Source organism: Corvus cornix, chromosome 19 (genome assembly GCF_000738735.6).
Source record: "Corvus cornix cornix isolate S_Up_H32 chromosome 19, ASM73873v5, whole genome shotgun sequence".
Taxonomy (NCBI): domain Eukaryota; kingdom Metazoa; phylum Chordata; class Aves; order Passeriformes; family Corvidae; genus Corvus; species Corvus cornix.
Window position 1 is genome coordinate 1,388,812 of NC_046348.1, and position 22,419 is coordinate 1,411,230.

The 22,419-nt window shown below is 50.3% G+C and overlaps 1 protein-coding gene across 1 annotated transcript in view; it reads right to left on the reverse strand.

The window, feature by feature from the left end:
- Positions 1-22,419, reverse strand: part of AUTS2 (activator of transcription and developmental regulator AUTS2) — a 767,514-nt gene that overhangs the window by 20,460 nt on the left and 724,635 nt on the right. The window contains 4 exon segments of the mRNA XM_039562718.1: positions 2,107-2,151; positions 2,585-2,805; positions 4,313-4,566; positions 6,141-6,624. Coding sequence (XP_039418652.1) covers positions 2,107-2,151; positions 2,585-2,805; positions 4,313-4,566; positions 6,141-6,624 — 1,004 coding nt within the window.

A 22,419-nucleotide genomic window follows, 5' to 3' on the forward strand; every position in this document is an offset into this window, starting at 1 on the left:
TAAATTCCTCCAGCTTTCAGAATGCACCTTTCATAGTCAGTGCTTCCTTTTTCCCCAGTATTCCTTCTCCTTTGAGCAGCAGTTTTCCCTTCTAGCTCTCCCTGGGCAACCATGCAGTGACCACAGCTTCCCTTGGCCAGGTGTATGTGATGCTAAACTAGACCTGGCACCAGCTGTAGGTAAAAGCAAAGCCTCACTGTGCTAAAAAAGAAGAAATAACACTGATTTAAAACTCAGCATTAGCTTCTGTGTGAGCTACACTCCCTGTTCCAAAGTAGATGGATTTTAAGTCTCAAACAGACCTTGTTCTCCTACAAAGTTCACCTACACTTACTGCCAACACTTTTTAAGGTATCTGAGTTCCTGGTGTGGATCTGTAGCGGAAGCTGTCGTCCCTAGGAGCAGCTCTGTGGAGGCACCACAGTCTGACAGTATTTGTATTTCTCCTGCCCTGTGGGTGTGCCCCAGCCCAGTTCAGGGTCTGCTCTGCGCACCTGCAGCTGCTCCAGGCAGCTCCTGTTCCCTGTGCCCTGACCAGTCCCAGAGGTGGGACCAGGGGGACACTGGGCTGGGCTGGCCTGGCTGGGGTCACAGACACTCTGCCACCCCAGTGCAGACACCATGGGCACTCCCTAGGATCAGCTGCTGAGTGTCCCCCAGTGACCATGGGGCAGCCCCTTCCCAAGGACAAACCCTTCCCCAGGGAAGGCAGAGGGACCAGATCCGTGCCCTGGGCCCCAGCACGGCTCCCTGGCTAAGGGGGCACAGCACGGAGCTTTCCTGACCCTAAAGGGGGTGAGGCCGTGACCTCTGCAATCCAGGTAACTCCCCCATTTCTAAGAGATTATTTGAATTTCAACAGCAGATACAGCTGGACACTTCAGCAACACTTCCTATCCTACATTGCCACCTTCTGTGCTTGATTTGTCTAAAATCCATGTACCATCTCCCAGTTCTGAGTTCCTGCTGGGATCCACAGGCCACACTGATGACAGTGTCTCTCCCGAACCCATGTGAAGCCCAGCACATCAGAGAGCAATGTAACACTCACTGGTGCAGGGGAGCAGCAGTGCCCTTTGGAGGGGCGGTGGGAATATCTGCCCAGGGCTCCTGGAGCTCTGAGCCTGCAACGCTCTCTGGTCCCAGCTGCTCACATGAGGTGTGAGACAGGGACAGACTGCTCAGCTGCAGGACAGGCTGTGAGCTGGGCTGGTGTTTAATCCAGACATCATCGTCTTAACCAGTTTTTTTTGCCCAGTTCCACTTCTAAGCAAAACCAACACATAAAGCCAAATGCTCTGCAGATTTCTGAGTGCTGATGCAGTACTCCTTCTCTCATCAAAATATTGCTCTTGGATTAAGGAACTCTTGCCAGACACCTGCCTCTGCCAATAGGATGAAGAAAACACAACCCAGAGTTCAGCGGCAAATGAATCAGTGGATTCAAACCCTTAGGAGCAGAAGCCTTACTTTCAACTGGAATTTTAAAAATCAGTCCAGGTACTTGATAAGTAACGTTTTTAGTAGCTTAGGTAAACACATCTAGTGCATAGCTGGATTCATGCTACTGTCATCAAACAGAGCTTTCAAAACATAACAAGCCCAGTGGATCAGACGAGCCTTTGAAATCTGAGTAAGAAGACAGGTTTTCAGATTTTATCAAACAAAATATGATAGATTGGGAAAACGATTAGATTATCTATCCCTGAAGGATTTGTATGATAGTTTGTCAGTTCATTTCAAGTTTCTTAGCAAAAATATCAGCCCAAGGGTTTGTGGCACAACTGAAACACCGTGATGGAATCACTGCCCTCTCCTGCTTCATGGAACAGTCAGCTCCTCTGTCTCATCTGTTCACATCAAACCTGGCTCCAAATGGTGTGTGAGCAAGAGATCTTTTGACTGGAAAAGCTGATACTGCATCTTTATCAGAAACAAGCACCACGAATGCAAGCCTTCAAAAGCCAAAGCAACCAAGGACGATAATGGCAAATCCTGGAGTGATGATCAGGGAGAGATTTGACACTGTGCCATTGATTGAGTGGTGATCCCAACCCACCACAGAAAAGCAGTGAAGTCAGTTGGAAACAGAGCAATAAAACTCACACTGTGACGGTAGAAGGGGTCAACTTTTGTAGGATATTTGTCAAACTGCAAAGGGATCAAAGCACAAACTAGTTACTTTATATTTCCTTGTGTTACTTCTGTTGGCAAAATAAAGGACAACTTCTCTATTATTTGGTAACCAACAGAGAGGAAAAAATATGCAGAAAATTAATTTCCTATGAAACTGGGATTTTTCTTTCTTCAAAGTAAATCAAGGTCTTTTCGAGACAGGACAAAGGAGGAGGCCCCAGAGTGCACACTCCAAGCAGGACTGGCCAGAGCCTTGTCCCTCAGTCCTGTGCTGCCACCTGAACCTCTCACATGGGGACAGAGGGACAAGCCCTGCCCCTCCTGCCCAGACACCCCTGGGCAGCACAGGAGCCCTTCCCCACAGCGTGGCAAATTCTCTGCAATACTTTGGTAATAAAGAATAGAGTTGTGCTCTACTTATCCTCACATTTCTGCCTGGGGTACGCACCATGGGCGGTGCTGGCGTCGGCATGATGGCAGTGGGAGGGATGGCGTGGGGGAAGGGCGTGAAGGTGTGCTGGTGGGTGTGTTGGTGTGTGTGCTGGTGCTGGTGCTGGTGCTGGTGGAACTCTGTCCTCAGGTAGGGCGGTGGGCCCAGCGAGGCCCCGCGGTCGGCGCTCTGCGAGGCCAGGAACCGCGTGTTCAGCTCCTGGCGCAGGAGGTCTTGTTCTGAAACACACAACCACAGAGCCACAGCATTAATGGCCTTGGAAAAGACCCTCGAGATCATTGCATCCTACCTATGACCTGACACCACCTTGTCACCCAGACCACAGCACTCAGTGCCACATCCAGCCTTGTCTTAAACACCTCTAGGGACGGTGACTCCATCACCTCTCTGGGCAGCCCCTGTCAAAGCCCAATCACTCTTTCTTTGAAGAATGTTTTTCTAATGTCCAACTGAAACTTCTCCTGGTGAAGCTCAAGGCTGTTCCCTCTCCTCCTGGCCCTGTTCCCTGGCAGCACAGCCCGACCCCCCCGGCTGCCCCCTCCTGTCAGGGACTTGTGCAGAGCCACAAGGTCCCCCCTGAGCCTCCTCTGCTCCAGCCTGAGCCCCTTTCCCAGCTCCCTCAGCTGTTCCTCACAGGATTTGTGTCCCAGGCCCTTCACCAGCCTTGTTGTCCTTTCTGGACATGCTCCAGCATCTCAACATCCCTCCTAAACTGGGCGGTCCAGAACTGGACACAGCACTCGAGGTGCGGCCTCACCAGTGCTGAGTACAGGGGAAACCAAACAATAAAACAATCCCTCTGAGCTCTGGGGCTTTTCCAGGCCTTGTGCCACTTCCTTTGCTGTCTGTGGTAGCAATGCTTCATTTAAAATTTCCTCGTGATAAATCCTGACACAGTACAGGGTAAGAAAGCTCCCTCAGGTTTTCCCTCAGATCCCAAAGGCCTCAGACATTACAAAATGTGCATTTCCCCTCTCACCAAGCCTGTTTTCACATTCCTCTGAGCATTTATGGACAGGGACACAATCCTAAACAGGTGAGGGTGTACAAGCAAGCTGGAGTGAGCAAACAAGTGGCTGCTGCTCACATGAGTACCCTGGTACACGGACACACACACTGATAATCCTCCATTTTCTTCCCCTCAGTGACCTGGTGAGACCCTGGCACAGGGTGCCCAGAGCAGCTGGGGCTGCCCCTGCATCCCTGGCAGTGCCCAAGGCCAGGCTGGACATTGGGGCTGGGAGCAGCCTGGGACAGTGGGAGATGTCCCTGCCCATGGCAGGGGTGGCACTGGATGAGCTTTGAGGTCCCTTCCAACCCAAACCTTGTGAACACTCCCGAGCTCAGCACTGCTGTGAGCACAGTCAGCACAGATTCTCCCTGCAGCCAGGGAAGCTCTGCAGGACACAGACCACAAGTGCATGAAGACCTTTGCTATGGGGGTCACAGACTCTGTGTGGGCACATCGTGAACTCTGCTGGGTTTTTACTGTGGGTTGAACAAAACAAACCTGGCAAAACCACAGCCTTCCAAAAGCAGTCGCTCCCAGGGCACAGGGACTGTCCCTGAGTATATCTAGGCTTTTTTTTGGCTTTGCTGTCACTTTGTTCAGCAGTGAGCACAGCCTCTCCCCACCAACAGCCCTCACCAAAAGGCCCAAACCCCAGCCACTCTGACTAAACCCACCCACACCGCACGGGCGGTGCCAGCCCTCGCAGCTCTCACCTGAGTAAGTGCTACCAGCTGGGTGTCCTGGAACCTGCAGCGTCCCTGATGTCAGCGGGGGTGGAGGGGGCAGAGCCGTGGGAGGGGCAAACATATTGGGGTGGTGGGGGTGTGCGGGGGGCTGCAGGGCGGGCGGGAAGCTGTGCAGGGGGCTGTGGCTGGCCAGGGACAGCGGGAACGGCGACGCCGACGGGTGGTGCGAGATGTGCGGGGGAGGCGCCTGCGTCTTGGCTGGGGGGCTGCTCCTGCTGCTGCTGTTAACGAGAGGAGAAGCCATCAGGGGTCGTGGGGAGAGAGAAAAGCTCCAGCACACACACATACACAACCCCAGCAGCCCCTCACATCACACACACACACACACACATACACAACCCCAGCAGCCCCGCACATCAAACACAGCGCGGGTGTAACTCGTGTTACAAATCCGAGCTACCATTTCCAGTCCTACTACTGGGATACCCCTTACTCCAAACACCTGAGCTGCCCCTGCTCTGGTACCTGTGACTTCCTGTGCTCCCTGCACACCTGAGCTGCCCCTGCTCTGGTATCTTTTACTCCTGTGCTCCCTGCACACCTGAGCCGTGTTCTCCCGTGCTGCAAGAGGTTGGTAATGTCCCACAACAGCACAGGGGTGACACACAAAGGAGTAATCAGCCCTGTGCATTCATTACTTAATTATCAGGTCCTTTCTACATGACTGCTCCTGGTTCACATTTTCAGGCAAATGAAGCTCAAAATCACTGCATTAATAGAAGTTTAGGTTTTTGGTTTGGTTTTTTTTTGCTATGAATTACTGAGATGAAAGACTGAAGAAAATGTGAAATGAAGTTGAGAAGGCAACAACAGATTTGTGATTATTGTACAGGTAATGCCTCTCTCTACCCTCAGAATAAAATGAGATGAGTCAGCAAAAGAAGTATTTGTGATTACACTGGTGGCAATTTTTCAGGTTTCATTTCCTACTAATGAGTATTTAAAATACATTCATGGAAGGCTTAATTCTCCTTGTCTTTATTTCAAGTAATGACACACTTCTATTGCAGTGATTTTTAAAGACAAGCAATACCAGCTTGGTTAAAAATAAATCCAGGTCTTAAACACCTCCCAGTCTTTTGTCAAACCATGAAGCAACCACAGTGCTGCTTCCCTAGGTCCTGAAGGCCACATCTGCCTGCTGGGAACTCAGAGTAGGGGAAGCCTGAGGTCCCTGACTCAGAGGGACATCATGGGTTCCTGGGCACACGGTGTTTAATCTCACTGCTCATCTTTGTTATCCCCATATGAAAGGTGAGGCTGATCTCACCGTGGCCAGGTGAGAGAAAAACATGGAAGCCTGCAAGGTGTCAGCAGAGCAGGAAAACATGGAGCTGTGAGGTGCCTGGTGTGTGACCGCTGGTGCTGGGCTGTCACCAGCTGGACCTTGCTCGAGGGGCTCCTGGGCTCCTTGCCCTGGGCCATGGCAGCGCTTGGAGAAATCAGATATTTACAGGGATGGGAGGGAAAAACAGTCAGCCTTCAGAGAGCAGCCCAACCTGCAGGAACTGGGCTTCTCTTCCCCTGATCTATACTGTGTAAAATCCCCCCAAAAACCCAAGTATGGCAGGCAGGAAAATCCAAAGCAAATGAACGTAAAATACCCAAGAGTTTATGGGATTGCTGGGTCACAGAGAGAGTGATCCTGGCTCACCTCATGGGAGGAATCGAGGTTAAATGCACCAACTGCCCTTCATTTCCCAGGGATGGGCTGGGCTGGGCTGTCACTCCTCTCCTTTATCCAGCTCCCCCCCAGGCTCAGTCCAGCATCCCAGACCCCTCTCCATGCACCTACCTTAAGCTGTTGAGGCTCAAGCTGCTGCTGTTGTAGGCGGAGAGCGGCTGCGAGAGGCTCTGGGGATGGGGCTGCACCGCGGGCAGGGCCGGGTGTGCCGGGGGCAGCGGCGACTGCGGCCGCGGTGGGTGCTGGCCAGCGGGGGGCTGGCCGGCCGGGGGCTGGCCGGAGGGCTGGCCGGCAGACGGGCGACCGGGCTCCTCGGGGGCCGGGGGCAGCGGCACGGCCGGGGCGGGCGGTGGGGCCGGGGCCTCCGGGCGCGGGGCGAGCACGGGGCTGGGGCAGCGACCCTCGGGCGGCTCCAGCGGCGGCGGCGTCACCTGAGGACGGGGGTCTTTAGGCACCACAGGCTCAAGTATTGGGTCTTTGCTGCTGTCCTGGCTCTTCTCTTGGCTCCTTTCTAGTCCTGATATTTTGGGGACAGCTGGGCCCCTAGCACCAGGGTCGTCATTGTCAGCAAGCGCGCCAACTCCCAACTCCTTATCTGCAACAACAACAGAGAGAAGATGGTTAAACGTGAGGCAGACGGGCAAACCCAGAGCCACTGCTGGGCTGCTCACACTCTAGGAAGTTCCATTTTGTTTCCATCAAGAACTGTCCAGGTCAACGTGAAACTGAATCAAATCCATCTGCCCCAGTAACTCTCCTCAAAATAAACCACGTGGCAGAGAAGAGAGACTCTGTTCAGCACTGCTGTTCTCCAGCGTTGTTACTCATCACCACTCCCTGACTGAGAGAACAAACGAGGGAACTGACCCACTGAGGGAGCAAATGCCACGCGAGCTCTGTGCCTTCTCACAGAATGCTTAAGGTTGGAAAAGATCCTTAAGATCACCAAGTTCAATCCACAACCATGTTCACCACTAAATCATATCCTCAAGTACCACATCCACATGTTTTTTAAACGTTTCCAGCGTTGTTGACTGCACCACTGCCCCGGGCAGCTGTGCCAGGGACTGACCTCTCTTTCCATGGAGAAATTCCTGCTGCTGCCCACCCTGAGCCTCCCCTGGCCCAGCCTGAGGCCGTTCCCTCTCCTCCTGGCCCTGTTCCCTGGCAGCAGAGCCCGACCCCCCCGGCTGCCCCCTCCTGTCAGGGACTTGTGCAGAGCCACAAGGTCCCCCCTGAGCCTCCTTTGCTCCAGCCTGAGCCCCTTTCCAGCTCCCTCAGCCGCTCCTGGGGCTCCAGCCCCTTCCCCATCACACAAGATCTAAACTTTAAAAACACCCTAGCAGGAACCCTGGCTTTTTTTTGTTTGCCTGGTCATGGAATTACTTACTTCTATTTCCCAACTCTTTAATAATAATGAATGTTATTATAATTTTAACATTTGTACATTGGAATTTTGCTCACTGGGGTTTTACAGCAATTTCCCAACTGGAACTGCTCACCCAAACCTTCTGCCAGTGTGGATCTGGCTCCATGGCACCCCTTGCAACAAATCCAGGGGAATGCTGCTGAACCCAGACTGGAAAGGTGCTGCCTTGCAGGTGGGGGATCAGAAGCACCTTTTAGGGCTGCATTGTACAGCAACTTGGAACAGCTGGACTTATACCTACAGCAACTACAGAAACACAGCCTGAGGGAAACATGTGAGGTTTGAAGGGGCTTGGGACAAGTTTAGGATTAAAAAAGTGTCCAGTGTTCTAAATAACCCTAAGAGAAGGAAAACTTTACTCCTCCTTCTGCCAGTTTTAAGGGGTAAAATTACTAAATGAATAATGAAACAATATCCATTCAGAGAAAATTGTTGACAGCTCCAGTGTGCAAACCCTGAAGTAAAGGAGTGAACTCTTCCAGCCCATGGCCTGGGCACACGTATTTGCCAACCACCACATCCCTGGGGACAGCCTGGCCTCCATGTGTCACTAACATGGCATCATTTGGGTTTAACTTCATTAACAGATCAGAAATAAACCACACCAGGTACCCTCTCAGTAAGTATTTTACAGGCCCTGTGCAAGGGTGAGCGGCCTGGTAACGCTGGGGATTTTCATATGTTGTAGACAGGAGATGGGGAGAAAGGGGATAAAGTGAGACAAAAGGGAGGTAAAGAGGAGAAAAAGGAAGCAAGAAAGAGGGGGGAAAAGTAAACAGGTTTATTTGATGAGGACCTACTTTAATCGCTTCTGGAGTACTTGGCACAGAGGCTCCTGCACCACCTTGGATTGGAAGATTATGGGGGCAAGAGAGGGACTCCAGAGGGATAAAAACAATTACTTGGCCCTATGCCCAAGGTTTATCTCACTGCAATAAACTGCAGGTTCCAAGTAAAGAAAACTTTGCTCACATTAACTCTTTGGATCAATCCTGTTTGATCAAACATTATTAGAAGTTAGACAAGAGTGTGATCCACACGTGTTCAGGCAGGTCCCCAAGGAGGAGAGAAATGAGCAACAGTTTGTTCAGGAAGAGGTGGATCTATGTTCCCAGTCCTTATGGGTGTAGGAGTTACAAGGTTTTGGGTTTGTTGGTTTTTTTTACACAATGGCTTTGAGGACTCAGGCTTGTCACTAGAAATCCCCCACTACATGGCTCTAGCAGGTGGTCTGGAAATCCTGCAGAGGTGATAACTTCCAAACCTACAGGGAACACCTTGCACTCAGTGCATTCATTAAATCCTTTCCTTTGGTATTTTTAGCCTCTCTCATGTGTCACATTTATTCAACACAGCTCAGTGCTGGGGATCCACTCCTCCTCCCTGGGAGAAAAGGGCTGGGAACATCACTGTCTCCTGGGATTTTCTGCTGCTGCTCACATGCCCACTGCGCAGCCCCCAAGTACCATCCCTGTGAGTCTGCACTTCCAAGATGCTGCAAGCAGTAAAATAAATGTTATTCCCCAAGTCTCCCACCAGCCGTGCCCGTGGGTTCTCCTCTCCCAGTCTGGCACCAGTGCACCCACACCGTGCCCCAGCCCGGTGCCAGCTGTGCAGGAGTCTCAGCACACAGCCCTGCCCGGCAGATGATGGGGAGGGTGTGTAAATCAGAACCAATTCTCCATCCCACTGTATCTATTTGGGGAGTTGAAATCCCCCCTCAGTGATAAACGCCACCAATCACAGGTTTCACGAGGAGGGCTCCAGTCTCCATCAACAGCACTTCAAGGTCACACAGACAAGATTGCTCTTTTCCTACCCTGATTGACTGGCTCAGTGCAAGAACTCTGGGGAAAAAAGCCCTTAATGTCACCATGATACACACAACCCAACTTTGTGAGATTGTTTATCATCAGAGGAATTCATCTCCACCCAACAGCTAAGTGCACCAAGCTAACTTTATTTGCTGGCTGTCTCCACACTCTGCTTTGGATAAAGCAGAATTACTGCACTGGGATTCAGGAGAGCAGTGACTGTGATGTAAATTCCATGCTGACACAGGCTCCCCTTTTTCCACTGGGTTGATACTGCATCCAGCAACAGCCACTCCTTCACTGAAAAAGGAATAAGGACAGAATTTGATGCTGAGGACTGAACATTGGCATTTCCCAGACAGGAAATGCAGCTTCCATTGTCTTCCATTCCTGTGCCCTTTGATGTGTCTTAAATCTCAAATTCCCCTGTTTTTCACTCAAGCACACAAACTCAAGACAGGACTCCAGTCCCCTCCATGACCCTGCTGTGTATGTGACCACCACCGGGTTGGCTCCATCACAGCAGGGAGCAGCCAAGGCCACCCTGGGGACACCTGAAGGTAACCCAGGTGACTCAGGTGACCCAGAGAGACTCTGCAGCTGGGAGAGCCAGCAAACACTTCCCTCTGGAGACATGGATTTGTATCATCAATACAGGTAATTGCAGCTTTCCATCACTGTCTCTCTCCCTAATGTGCAAACCACTAAAATTTGACCTGAACTCTGCATTCTGGCTCCTTTTTCCCATCTGGGTGGTCCCAAAGAGTTGAAGGATGGCCAGGGGTGGCCAGCTGGGAACACAACATCCACAGGACGATGCCCAGCTGTTCTCCACTGACAACAAAGCCCTGTTGGAATTTGCCAGACGTGACATTCCCAGAGATTCATCAACGCAGAACCCTCACATTGTGCTGGCCACGAGCTGTTTGCAGATGGGTTCACCATGTCTGGGAGCACCAAGGAGCACAGGAGGTGCCAAGAGCCAGCACAGGGTGTGCCATGGCCACCCCCAGCCCGGCCAGTCCGGAGTGTCCTGGGCATCCCTGACCTGAGGCCCCTGGGGAATGAAATCCCCTCAGGGACATCCCTGCATGGGGATGTCAAACTTACAGCGGCCAAACTTTTTTCCTAAACATAAAATCACCCAACTTTTCCATGTCCAGGTGTGGAACAGCCAGGTCTGGAGTGTCATACAGAAATTAGGCTGCATCATATCCTGTCACTGCTCCTTCTGTCTGTGTTTGGATTCAGCCTCTCCATGCCTGACCTCAGGCAACTTCAGAGACCAACTCAGAACCAGCACTAAATTTTCCACTTTCCTGAGAGCAAAGTTTAGGATTAAGCTCATAGTCCTTATTGCACAAGTGGGGAAATTACAGGAGTTTTCAGTGTTTTGCTGAGCATTCAGCCTACCAAAGAAATATTTTATAGCATCATTTAATTTAAAAATAGTTTTAATTTTCTTTCGCCACTTTGGTAAGTTGAACTACCAACAACACTGTATCTGCCTAACTCAAATTTTCTCCAGACTTCTTAATGCAAGAGAAAAAACCAGATCTTTCAAACCCATTTTCTCCAGCTTTACCATGGATAAGTGGGGAGTTGGTACAAACTGTCACAACCAATACAAACCCCCCAGGAGTCATGGAATGCAGGACAGATCTACCCCAAAGACCAGCAGCTCTTTCCAAGCACTCTACAAGGCTTGAAATAATTAATCAGATTTAAGCCCTGATTGTCCATTTCACATTGATTAGACATTGGTCAGCGCAGTACCGGGACAGGGAGAGGCAGGTGCCAGGAGCTGTTACTGCCAGGAGGGAGGAGGCTGTGGGTGCAGCAGCCAACACGCATCAAACAGGCCCCAGAGCAGCTCAGCTGCTGTACTGGATACACATAATTTGCTAAAAACAATTTCTCATTTTTAGCACACAGTCATCTTTCATCCTAATTTCCAAGGACACTAACAAAGCATTTGATTATGCAAATGAAGAGCATGCCTTCGAAAGCACAGTTCCTCGCGGCTCTGTCATCTGCTGATAGCAATTACTCCACAGTGAGCAGGTATTTAGCACAAGTGAACAGCAAGGCTGGTGACACACTTTGTACTTAATTATAAAACACGGAAGAAAATCATTCAGGACAAAAGATTCTGCTACCTCCTGTTAAAAATGTTTATCCTCTGCACTGAAAGGGATTTAATTGTCAACAATGAAGTTGCAGATCAATGAAAAGAAGCACTTAGGGGGATTGCACAAGATGTTGACAATTCTTCAGTCATTGAGCTGCTTCTGGCCCTGATTTGAGAGTGCAGAATCCTCCAATACTGCACACAAAACAATTTATTTCATTCAGCTGTTAAGCAGAACACACTCCATAAATGTAACTCCTACAGCTGGACACTGGGAACATTTGGCAGCACTTAATTTAATTTTTTTTTAAAAAGCACCTCTTGATTTAGTACAAAGGAATGGGGTAAAGCTTTCTTGAGGGAAGTGAAGAAGGGAATATCCAAACACCCCTCTCTGTCAGGAATCCTGACACTTTACTAAGAAGGAAGGAGCTGCAGACAGGTGTAACACCCTCACACACCCTGCAAGAACTCAATCCTGCTTCAACACCCACAGCCAAAGGTTTATTTCCAATAAAATCTCTTGACTTCCTAACCCACCCAGCTGGGAATCAATAAATGACATCATTAACTACACAGCCCCAAAATGTTCCAGAGCCAGCTCCTGAGGGATGACTGAAGGGGCTCCCAAATGGGCTGGAAAACTTCCCAGGTGGGAAGTGATGCTGACAAAGTCACTGGGGAATATTCTTTACTGATAATGGGCTTGTGATCAGAGTTTCACCTTCCTGCTTAAATTCTGCATTTTAATCAAAGACATCTAAGTCTTGTCATGACAACAGCTCTAACACACACCCAGATGCACAGAAACAAAGCAAGCCTCTGTGAGGCCAGGTTGTGCTTCCCACCCCTCCTGCACCAGCTTTTCCCAAACTGGTGCACAAACCTTGGAGCCAGGGTACAAAACCCACCTGCCCAACCCTGAGCTCTGCTCCTGGTCTCTGCTCAAAGACTGGCTTACACCCAAACACCTGGGATTTTCTGCCAAGATTCTCTGGAACTGCGGCAAAAACCAGGGGTTTGTTATTGTACCTAAATCTCAAGAGTTATAGAATCCCAGAATGGGTTGGGTTGAAGGGACCTTAAAGCCCATCCAGTGCCACCCCTGCCATGGGCAGGGACACCTCCCACTGTCCCAGGCTGCTCCCAGCCCCAATGTCCAGCCTGGCCTTGGGCACTGCCAGGGATCCAGGGGCAGCCCCAGCTGCTCTGGGCACCCTGTGCCAGGGCCTGCCCACCCTCCCAGGGAAGGATTTCTCCCCAAAATCCCATCCGTCCCTGCCCTCTGTCACTGGGAAGCCATTCCCTGTGTCCTGTCCCTCCAGCCCTTGTCCAAAGTCCCTCTCTGCCTTCCCCTCTCCTCTTTTGGCTGTTGTAGGAACACCCTGGGGCCCCTCAGTGGGCAGAGCAGAAGGGTGGGAGAGCTTTTCAAACCTGCCCAGAGTATATCAGGTGACAGGACAAGACAATAATCAATTAAAAACAGAAAACACAGAAAGGCTGGATGAGTTTCTCCCATTATCAACAGGAACATCACTTCAGCACAGGGTTAACCCCATCACAGGACAAGGGGAGGAAAATATCTTGAGTTTATCCATCACCCCCTCTTCCTGACTACTGATTTGCCTTGGCTACAGATCCACAATATTCCCCCAAATGCCCATGACATCTGCTCATCCCCTTTGCGTGTGACAGGATTACTTGAATGAGCTTGAACAAAACCAGCTTTCAAAAGCAGCTTGAAAAGCATAACCCTATGAACACTGATCGAATGCAACCTGACAGCTCAGTTTAATATACCAAGGACCAAAAAAAGATGAATGTGATATGTTTATACAGCAAAATAACACATCTATTCCCCCTGAGAGGTGTCACACCCCCAGCTCACCAGCCACACAGCCCTGGCTCCTTTGTGGATTTGTTCTTTAGAGCCAAAGAATTTCTGATTTTAAAGGCATGATGCCAATATAAGCAGAGAGCTTAAAAACCCTTGCTAACACTGAGATGAAGCTCAGCACGACCATGAGAATTCCCATTTTTAATTACAACTATTTCAGCTCATTGGTGTCTGCAAGGAAATTCTGCTGAGCTTCCACAGCCCAGCTCCCCCATCGGGGTCACTTTACCCTGTTCTCATGCTTGGCACTATTTTCCTTGTGTTTCCAACACTGCAGAGAAAAAGATGGATATTAGAGAATCAGAGTCATTGGGGTTGGAAAAGCTCTCTAAGATCACTGAGTGCAGCACTGCCAAAGCCACCACTAACCCATGTCCCCACACGCCAGAGCTCCACATCTTTTAACTCCCCCCACGGGTGGTGACTCCACCACCGCCCTGGACAGCTGTGCCAGGGCTTATCCAACCCTCTGCTCCAGCTGCCCAGGAAGGATTCTTCTGGTCTGGGTTGTAGCAATAAATGCAGAAATGACATTTCATTGTTTCTGGTCAACGAAGTGTCCCATTAAATGTGTTGGTTATATGTGTCCAGTAACACCCAGCTCTATGCAAATTGCCTGCACTTCTTGGCACCTGAAAGCAAAATCCAAGCAAAGGTGCAAAGTCAGCATGAAGGTCCTTGTGAGCCACCTCTTCACTGCTGAGGCAGATGCTGCCTTCAGGGAAGCTCCACCTGAAGTGTTTCATCCCAGAGCTGTGGATCATCTGTGCCCTGCCCACACAGATCACTAAAAAGACCCTGTGAAAGTGCCTCTGCACATCACCACAAGCACTGCTCACCTTCAGGACACCCTCACCAACTGACCTGTCCACAATGGAACCTGAGCAGTAGCTCAGGGTGGTTTTGTTACAAAGGAGAAGCTGTGGAGAGGCTGAGCACATCCTGAACACAGCAGCAGGAATGAACCTTGGGCTCACAGCAGACGCAGCACCTCCAGCTCAGTTCAGCCCAGTACCTCACTCATCATCTCAATATCCACAATAAATGGCGAGCAGTGGAGACCAGATTAAAGTCAGATGTGCCACACACTGTCCCTGGGATGTGGTTAATGAGCTGGCAGGACACAGGACTGGCACAACAGTGTCCCACACGCAGAGAGGACACCAACATCGGGGCACGACGTCTGAGGCTGGCCCCAAACATGGGGATTTTCTACCCAAACTGGAATCATTAGCCTGTGTATGATTAAAAAAACATTTGAAAAATGTCCTGTGCTCCTCACTTTAATTTTGATTCATGTTGTGCCTTGCTGCTGAGGCTAATTATCATCCAGCAATGGTGCATTCAAAGCCTCCAGCCTCACACGCAGGACTCTGTGGTGTCACCTCCATGTGACACGGAACTGTAATTCTAAAAGGATTAAAAGTTTACCAGCACAGCCATGTAGAGTAGAAAATGAATTGTTCACTCTTCTCATCTCTGTTTGGAAATTAGATTATGGGCTCCAAGTGAGCTGAAATACAGAATGAGGCAAATCTTTGTGATTAGCTCACAGGTGGCCAGTGAGCCTTTCTGTGCCTCAAAGCCTGGCAGATTCCCATTAGCTGCAATAATAAAGAATGTGTACTTATCCCTCAGCCCAAACCCTGCCCTGTGCCAGCACGGCTACCTGCTGTGCTAATCCTCACAGCCAATATCATCATCCTCAATTGTGAGCTCTGAAGTTTGCTCAGCTGTCAGTCGGGATATTCGGGGTGCGTGACTCATCCCTGCCAGGCCCCGGGGCCCCTCAGCACTGGGAAGGAATTGGGGTGCTCACCCTGGCCAGCCCCACACTGGCAGCAGCTGTTCCCCAGCACTGAGAGCAAAGGGTCTTTATACAGATAAACCATTTGCACCACTGACCACCAGTGTTTCAATAAACAAACACAGCTCTACATTCACGTTCTCTCTGCAGAAGGCACCGTGTGGGTGCCAGCACAGCCAAACCCACCACATTTTAGCACAAATCAGGAATCAGGGCTCACAAGTGGTGCAGAACATCAGTGGTCCATCCCATCTGGAATTTGGTCCCCACTGCCCCCAGCTGCAGTGGGACAACAGGAGCCTCTCACTCAGCCACCACCCCCACACCAGGAAACCTCTCCGAGCCCTCCCAGTGTGAGGCTGGTTCATACAAGGAACCTTGAGGGCTCCTTCCTCTGGCAAACTGATATCCCACCTGGCAGAACTGTGATAACTTCTTTATTATTTCTGTAAACATCTAATAATCCTCTGAGCCCTCCTAAGCTCTTTACCTTAACATTACCTTCCACCAGGGAGCTCTACAACTCAACTTACAATTTTCTTTTCTTGCTTTTATGGAATCACTGAACCATTAAAGTTGGAAAAGGCCTCCAGAGATCATCAAGTCCAACCTTTGACCCCCATGCACACTAAACCACACCACAAAATGCTACATCCTCTTGTTTTTTGAACCCACCACTTTCCTGGGCAACCTGTGCCAGTGTTTAACCACTCCTTCAGTGAAGAAATTTTTTCCTAATATCCAACCTGAACCTTCCCTGAAATGTGTTAGGCAGGGAGATGAGAACCCATCTCCTTATTCCCACACTAAAAATTCGCCAGAATATTTCAAGTTAACTTCATAAAATTTATTTTACATCAAAAATTAAAAAACCCTGTTGAACAGTGGTGCTGTGAACCAATGCTTGAGGCCCTCATCCTCGGCCCTGCCCTTCCCCGAGGTGGGGCTGCTTGATAAGCTGGTCTGGGGAAAGAGCTGGAATTCAAAGTAACCTCTTCCCTCTCCATTTTCCCTTCGCTAAAAGCACCCTTTGCCTGACCTGGCACAGCTTGCTTCCAACAGTCCTGCTGCTTGAAGAAACGCTTGGAGAGCCACCCCTGTCCCTCACCCTGCGCAGCAGCACCCGCTGCAGGTCCTAAACCACCACAGAGGCTCAGGGTAAGAGCCTCCCTCAAGTTGTGCACATATTTAACTGGATGTGAAGAGAGTCAGCTCCTGATTAGGCAGCAGCTGATTATTTGATTTGGGGATTAATGTGACACAGACACCAGGGCTCACAGGCACCAGCTGGAGCAGCAGCGCTGCCAGGGCTGTGGCGCTCGGGGCTGGACATGCTCGGGATTGTCCTGTCAGGCCATCACAGGTGCCATCAAACTTCCCTGCTGGCTGGTGCCACAGCCCCAGGCAGCCAGACTGGGTCACTGTGTGTCCTGCAGCTGGGGGTGGTGGTGACCACTCTCCTCAGGCCAGGACTGTACACCATGGCCAGAATCCCCCCATGGGCCAGGCTGGAAGGGACCCCAGAGGGTCCCTGGTGCCACCTCCCTGCTCAGGCAGGGCCATCCCAGAGCACAGGGCACAGGATTGTGCCCAGAGGGCTCTGCAATATCCCCGCTGAGGGAGACTCCAGCCCCTCCCTGGGCAGCCTGTTCAGGGCTGGGCCCTGCCCAGGGCAGCAGTTCTGCCTCCTGTGCAGGGCAATTGCTGGGCTCAGGCCCTGCCCGGTGCTCTGGTGCCGCTGCCGGGCCCCGGAGCAGAGCCTGGGCCCTGCCCTGAGCCCTCCCTGCAGCCAGGGACAGCCAGGGCTGAGGGCCCCTCTCAGCTGGGGCTCCTCTCGAGGCTGAGCAGCCCCGGCTCCCTCAGCCTGTGCTGGGCACGGAGATGCTCAGGTTCCCATAGCTCTGCCCAGCGCCAGCAGAGCCTGTGCTCCAAACCTTTCCAGCAAGGAATGACCTGCCTGCAAACTGCACACTAAGAATTCCCACTTTGTCTGGATAACTGGTGTGGAGAGAGAAGAAGAAAATTCCACAGCCATTCCACAGCCCCTCTGTTGGGGTCCCTCCCCCGCCGTGTAGCCCTGGGAGAGGGGCCCTGAGGGCACAGACACGGGGTTTCCCTGCCCCTGCTCAGCCTCGTTCCCATGGGTTGGTTTGTGTTCCCTGCGCGGGCAGAAGGACCCTTGGTCCCGTGACTGGAACAGTTCCTCAGCAGAGCCCCGGCCATGCGGCTGGAGAAATAAACATCTCTGAAACATCTAGCAAGAATCTGTCTGTCCGTATATATTTCCTTTCCACGGGACTCCTGGTTTGGTATATGCGTGTTGCAGGATCCCCACTGCAACAAATGGTGTGGAATTGAGAGCAGAACGATCCCCGATCCCTAAGCGACTGATTTGTGTGAGTAAACCCTGAAAACTTTGGATTCCTCTTCTTGGTTTTGCTTTGCTATTCCATATCTAAACTATGGAGGAACGGTGGGAAGACTCTTGGCTCTCAGAGCCGCATATGGACATTTATCTTAAACTTAAAATGATTCTTGAACAACGATTTGTAAATTTTAGCTTGATTCAAGCTCAAAAAGAACTGAAACACTTCCTGGCATGGTTGTTTAAGAACTTTTTCTATGTTTCTTGGGATTTAATTCTTACGAAGGGCTTTTGGAAAACCGTTTGGACACAGTTAATACTGGAGTCAAAATATATGCCGATGGAAGAATATTTTCGTGAATATTATTTAGTTACCGAGACTGTTGAGCAATGTCAGCTGTGTCCTGGCGAAGGGAAGCGTGGCGCAGGGACCGTGCGGCCCAGGCCACGTGCACCGAGCGCCCTCCGAGCAGCAGCGAGGCAGTTCCCATGCGCGGGCGGAGCCACCCGAGCCGCAGTGTCGGTGGCGGAGCGGGGAGCGGCGGGACCCGGCGGTGCCCTCCCGGCCCTGTGCAGCGCGTGGTGGAGCGAGCCCCGGGAACGCCCGGCCGAGAGGGGCGGCGCGCGGGCGGCGGCGGTCGGCGATGGCGGTGGAGCGGAGCCGCGCCCAGCCGAGACGTGCGCTGCAGCCGGGCATGGGGGAGTCGTCGCTCAGGGGTCCGGCCGAGACGTGGGTGCAGCGCCCGGCAGCGGCAGCGAAGCTGCGACTGGAGGAGGCGATGCACGGAGAACTGAGCAGTGCAGCCCAGCCCGGCCCGCGCAGCCCCGAACGCGACCCCGGGAAGAGCGCGCAGGCACGAGCAGCCCCGACAATTCCAACACGGGAGCGACCGAAGGAGAGAGCAAAGACGCAGCGAGACAGAAAACAGCAGCCACTCGGAAAAAGGAAAAGATCATAGTAACTAAGACCTTAGGGATAGTAAAATGGTATAATGTTAAGCAAAATTATGGTTTTATAACAAGGTGTGACAACCAGCAAGACATATTCGTGCATAGAACTGCTATTAAAAAGAATAACCCTGAAAAATGCATCCCAAGCTTGGGAGATGGAGAGGTGGTGGAATTTAAAATTGTACTAGGGAGAAAAGGGTTACAAGCATCGCAGGTCACTGGGCCTGATGGTGTTCCTGTAAAAGGCAGTATATATGCAAAAAATCGTAGTCATGTTAGGCAATATCTCCATTGTAAGCCCTCCCTACAGTCTCCCTTTCCTAATCCCACCTTTCCCTTTTACCCTATGTCCTATTACCCCCAGTGTATTCCCAATCCGTTTTTTCATCCATGGTTTCCCTCACAAAAACCATGCTTTTGCCAACTGTTTCCCCAAAAATCCCTTTCCAATGCCGAGTGGGGGATGAAAAAGGGGAGGGAAGAAGTTAAACCCTCTCCTGCCTCAGTTTCCCCACAAAGCATGCTCAGAGAGTCCTGTCTCCCTTCTGTCAGCCCTAAGATGTTCCACAGAATCTGATTGGACATTTAAAGACTCAGGAGGGTGGTTTGTTTTGTCTTGAAACTGTTCTTGTTATGTTTATCCAGTTGTTCTCATTCTCCTTTTATTAAAATAAAACGGGTGAGGTGTTGGGGTCCCTCCCCCGCCGTGTAGCCCTGGCAGAGGGGCCCTGAGGGCACAGACACGGGGTTTCCCTGCCCCTGCTCAGCCTCGTTCCCATTGGTTGGTTTGTGTTCCCCTGCGCGGGCAGAAGGACCCTTGGTCCCGTGACTGGAACAGTTCCTCGGCAGAGCTCTGGCCATGCGGCTGGAGAAATAAACATCTCTCTGAAACAGCTATCAAGAATCTGTCTGTCCATATATATTTCCTTTCCACGGGACTCCTGGTTTGATATATGCATGTTGTAGTATCCCCACTGCAACACCCCTCCTCTGGCTCGGTGCTCTGCAGAGCCAGCCTGGAATGCAATATCCCAACCTCTCCCACCTAGCACAGGTGACCTGTCGAGAAAGGAGGTTTTTATTGCTCAACTTTCATTTTTACCTCAACAGCTGAGCACGTCACATTTTATTTTATTTTCCCCCTCTCTGCTGATCCTCTCCAAGGCCTTTTAGCAGGGCACACATCCCTCCAAGGGAGCGCTACAGCATGTGCTGAGCTCCCAGGGCTCATCAGGGTCACAGTGGGAGGGGTTTTGCAGAGTTGGGGTAAAGGGTTCTGTCCTCCCACAGTCCCACTGACAGCCTGACTCCCCTCTCAGTGCTCACCTCAGGGCTACAGCACTTTGGGTCACAGAATCATGGAATCATGGAATGGGTTGGGTTGGAAAGGGACCTTAAAGCCCACCCAGTGCCACCCCTGCCATGGGCAGGGACACCTCCCACTGTCCCAGGCTGCTCCCAGCCCCAATGTCCAGCCTGGCCTTGGGCACTGCCAGGGATCCAGGGGCAGCCCCAGCTGCTCTGGGCACCCTGTGCCAGGGCCTGCCCACCCTCCCAGGGAACAATTCCTTCCCCATATCCCACCTAAAGCTACTCTCTTTTAACTTAAAAGTAGGGGGAAAAAGGCCATTTCCATAACTGTTTTGGTTTCCAAGGAGCAGAGGCAGAAGGTGACGGCTCTGATTCAAACATTCTAAAACTCTATGGGGCTGCAGGTGGCAGTGTCCAACAGAAAGTTCAATTCCTTATAAATTATGAATAGCCCCCACCTGTGGCATGAAATATCCATCTTGGAGTGAGGGGAACCTTGACAAATAACATTCATTTAAGTTTAAGAAAAATACTTTAAAATTGGGAAAAAAACTCCAGATACTTTCAGTTTTATAGTATTTTCAATTCTTTTCACAAAGGGAGGTAAAACTAAACCCAAGCGTTTCCCGGGTGCTTGAAGACCAAATCAAGCACATATGATGTTTCAACAGCAGCCCAGTGAAATAATCAATAACCTCCAATTCCAGTTATTGACTTTTGCACACCCTTGCAGGCATGAGACTCCAGATGAAGGCACTGGAATCACCAGATTGTTCAATTTGCTCTCGCTTGGATATTTCACACTGACATTTTTTATGATGGTGTATGGAAGCTTGTTTGAGAGAAGCTTTTGAAAGTCAAAGTGGTCTTTAGCTCCCCAAATTCCCTCTTTTGCTTCATTTTGGGATCCAGGGCTGCTTTATGCATAATGGAAAGATGAAATATTTCCCTCTCTCTATTTTGTCCTCTCTTACAGCTTGAAGGAACTTCAGGAAGGAAGACACCTTCTGTTTAATCATACCAGAATTACACAAGATTACACATCTATAAACTGCATTAGCATGGAAAAAAAGTGCCTTTGTGTGCTCCACATACCTCCCTGCAGCGTGGGATTGGCTTCCCTGACACCCCATCTCGTCTTTTTATGAGACTGTTTCGATAATATAATTCTGCACTCTCTAACAGCCACAATAACAACTTGCTTGGACCACTGTGAACCAGCAAGAGCTCATTAAGTCCTAGAGAATGTTTGCAGCTATTTTACCATGGGCCTGATTTGTTATGACATGGGAAAGCTCCATTATTTCGCCAGGTTTAATAGGTAATAGATATGCCCAAGCACATCCTTCTTGCAAGGCTACGAGGAGCTTTTAGCAATAACCCTTGAGGATGTATTGGGCAAACTCATCTTGCAACATCTTCAAATATATAGAGAAAATGATGTGAACTATGGAAAATCACCGTGATTCAGGGACAGTGCACTAGACTAGAAGATTAAAGTTCTGCTCCAGCTCCCTCAAGACACAGTTAGGTCAATGCTTGGCCCTGCTTCCTTTTTCAAGGATTTAGATGATGAGCTTTCCAGGGCAGGGGCTGATGTAAAACAAGAATCAGCTCTTGCTTAAGGCCTCTCTGTATTCATTTCAGGAGAATAATAATAAGGATTTTAAAAAAAGGTCAAATTCAAGCTTGGCAGAATGCCAGCACTCCTCACTGTGGCTCAAAGAAAGCATTGGAGTAAGTAAATGTAAGATACAATAATTTATTTCCTCGCACTGCTCCCTGTTGTGTTTGAGATGTTTGAGCAGTACCTCGCTGGGTTTTTTCCCTTTCCCGTGAAGCTGACAGCCATGAGCAATCAATAATCATGTCCTGAGCTCATGTAGCTGGTATTCCATGGGGTCCTGACAACCACTGGTACACAGAATCATATATAATCCTTACATAGCATACAGAAGGCTGAAACTGTACTGATCTCCAGTGCAACAAAGCAAATACACAGAAAATCAATATAAATGCACAGAAAATACACAGAAAATCCCGTAGGCCCATTAACACTTAGAAAGAAACGATTGTGAGCTCCACTCACAGGTCAACCCAGCGACAAACACACTGATCCCACACACGTGTGTGCACATACTTGCACACCTGTGCACAGGTACACACACACAGCTGTGGCCATTGGCCCTGGCAGGAGGATTTATTTAATTATCATCAAGGCAAGGCTGTCAAATGGATTCTGATGGAAGGAGGGAGAGCAGCACATGCAAATGCTTCAGGCAGCAGATCGGGACCCACAGTTGCTCCTCACCCTCCAAGTCTGGAGGGATCCAACCCCCCCTGCTCCCGGGAGATGCCAAGCCTGACATTTGTGTTGGAAGCTCTCCAGCACTCACTCTGAGCTTCCTAAAGTTTGTTTCTGACTAAAGGGAAAAAAAATCCTGTTTAACATTTACCAGCTACCACCAGTTTTACTGGAAACTGTTGAAAACGTTTAACAGCTCGTCCTCGGGAGGGGTGAGGTGGTGCCACGATGAATACATGAAGTGTTTTCTCTAAGTTACTCTTCTTTGAGCAAGGCTGAAAAATGAATTCTAGATACAAAGTGAGTTTAGAGATAAACAGAAGGTTCTACGAGACACAAAACTCTGTGGCCCAGGAAATAAGTACAGGAGGAGATCACAG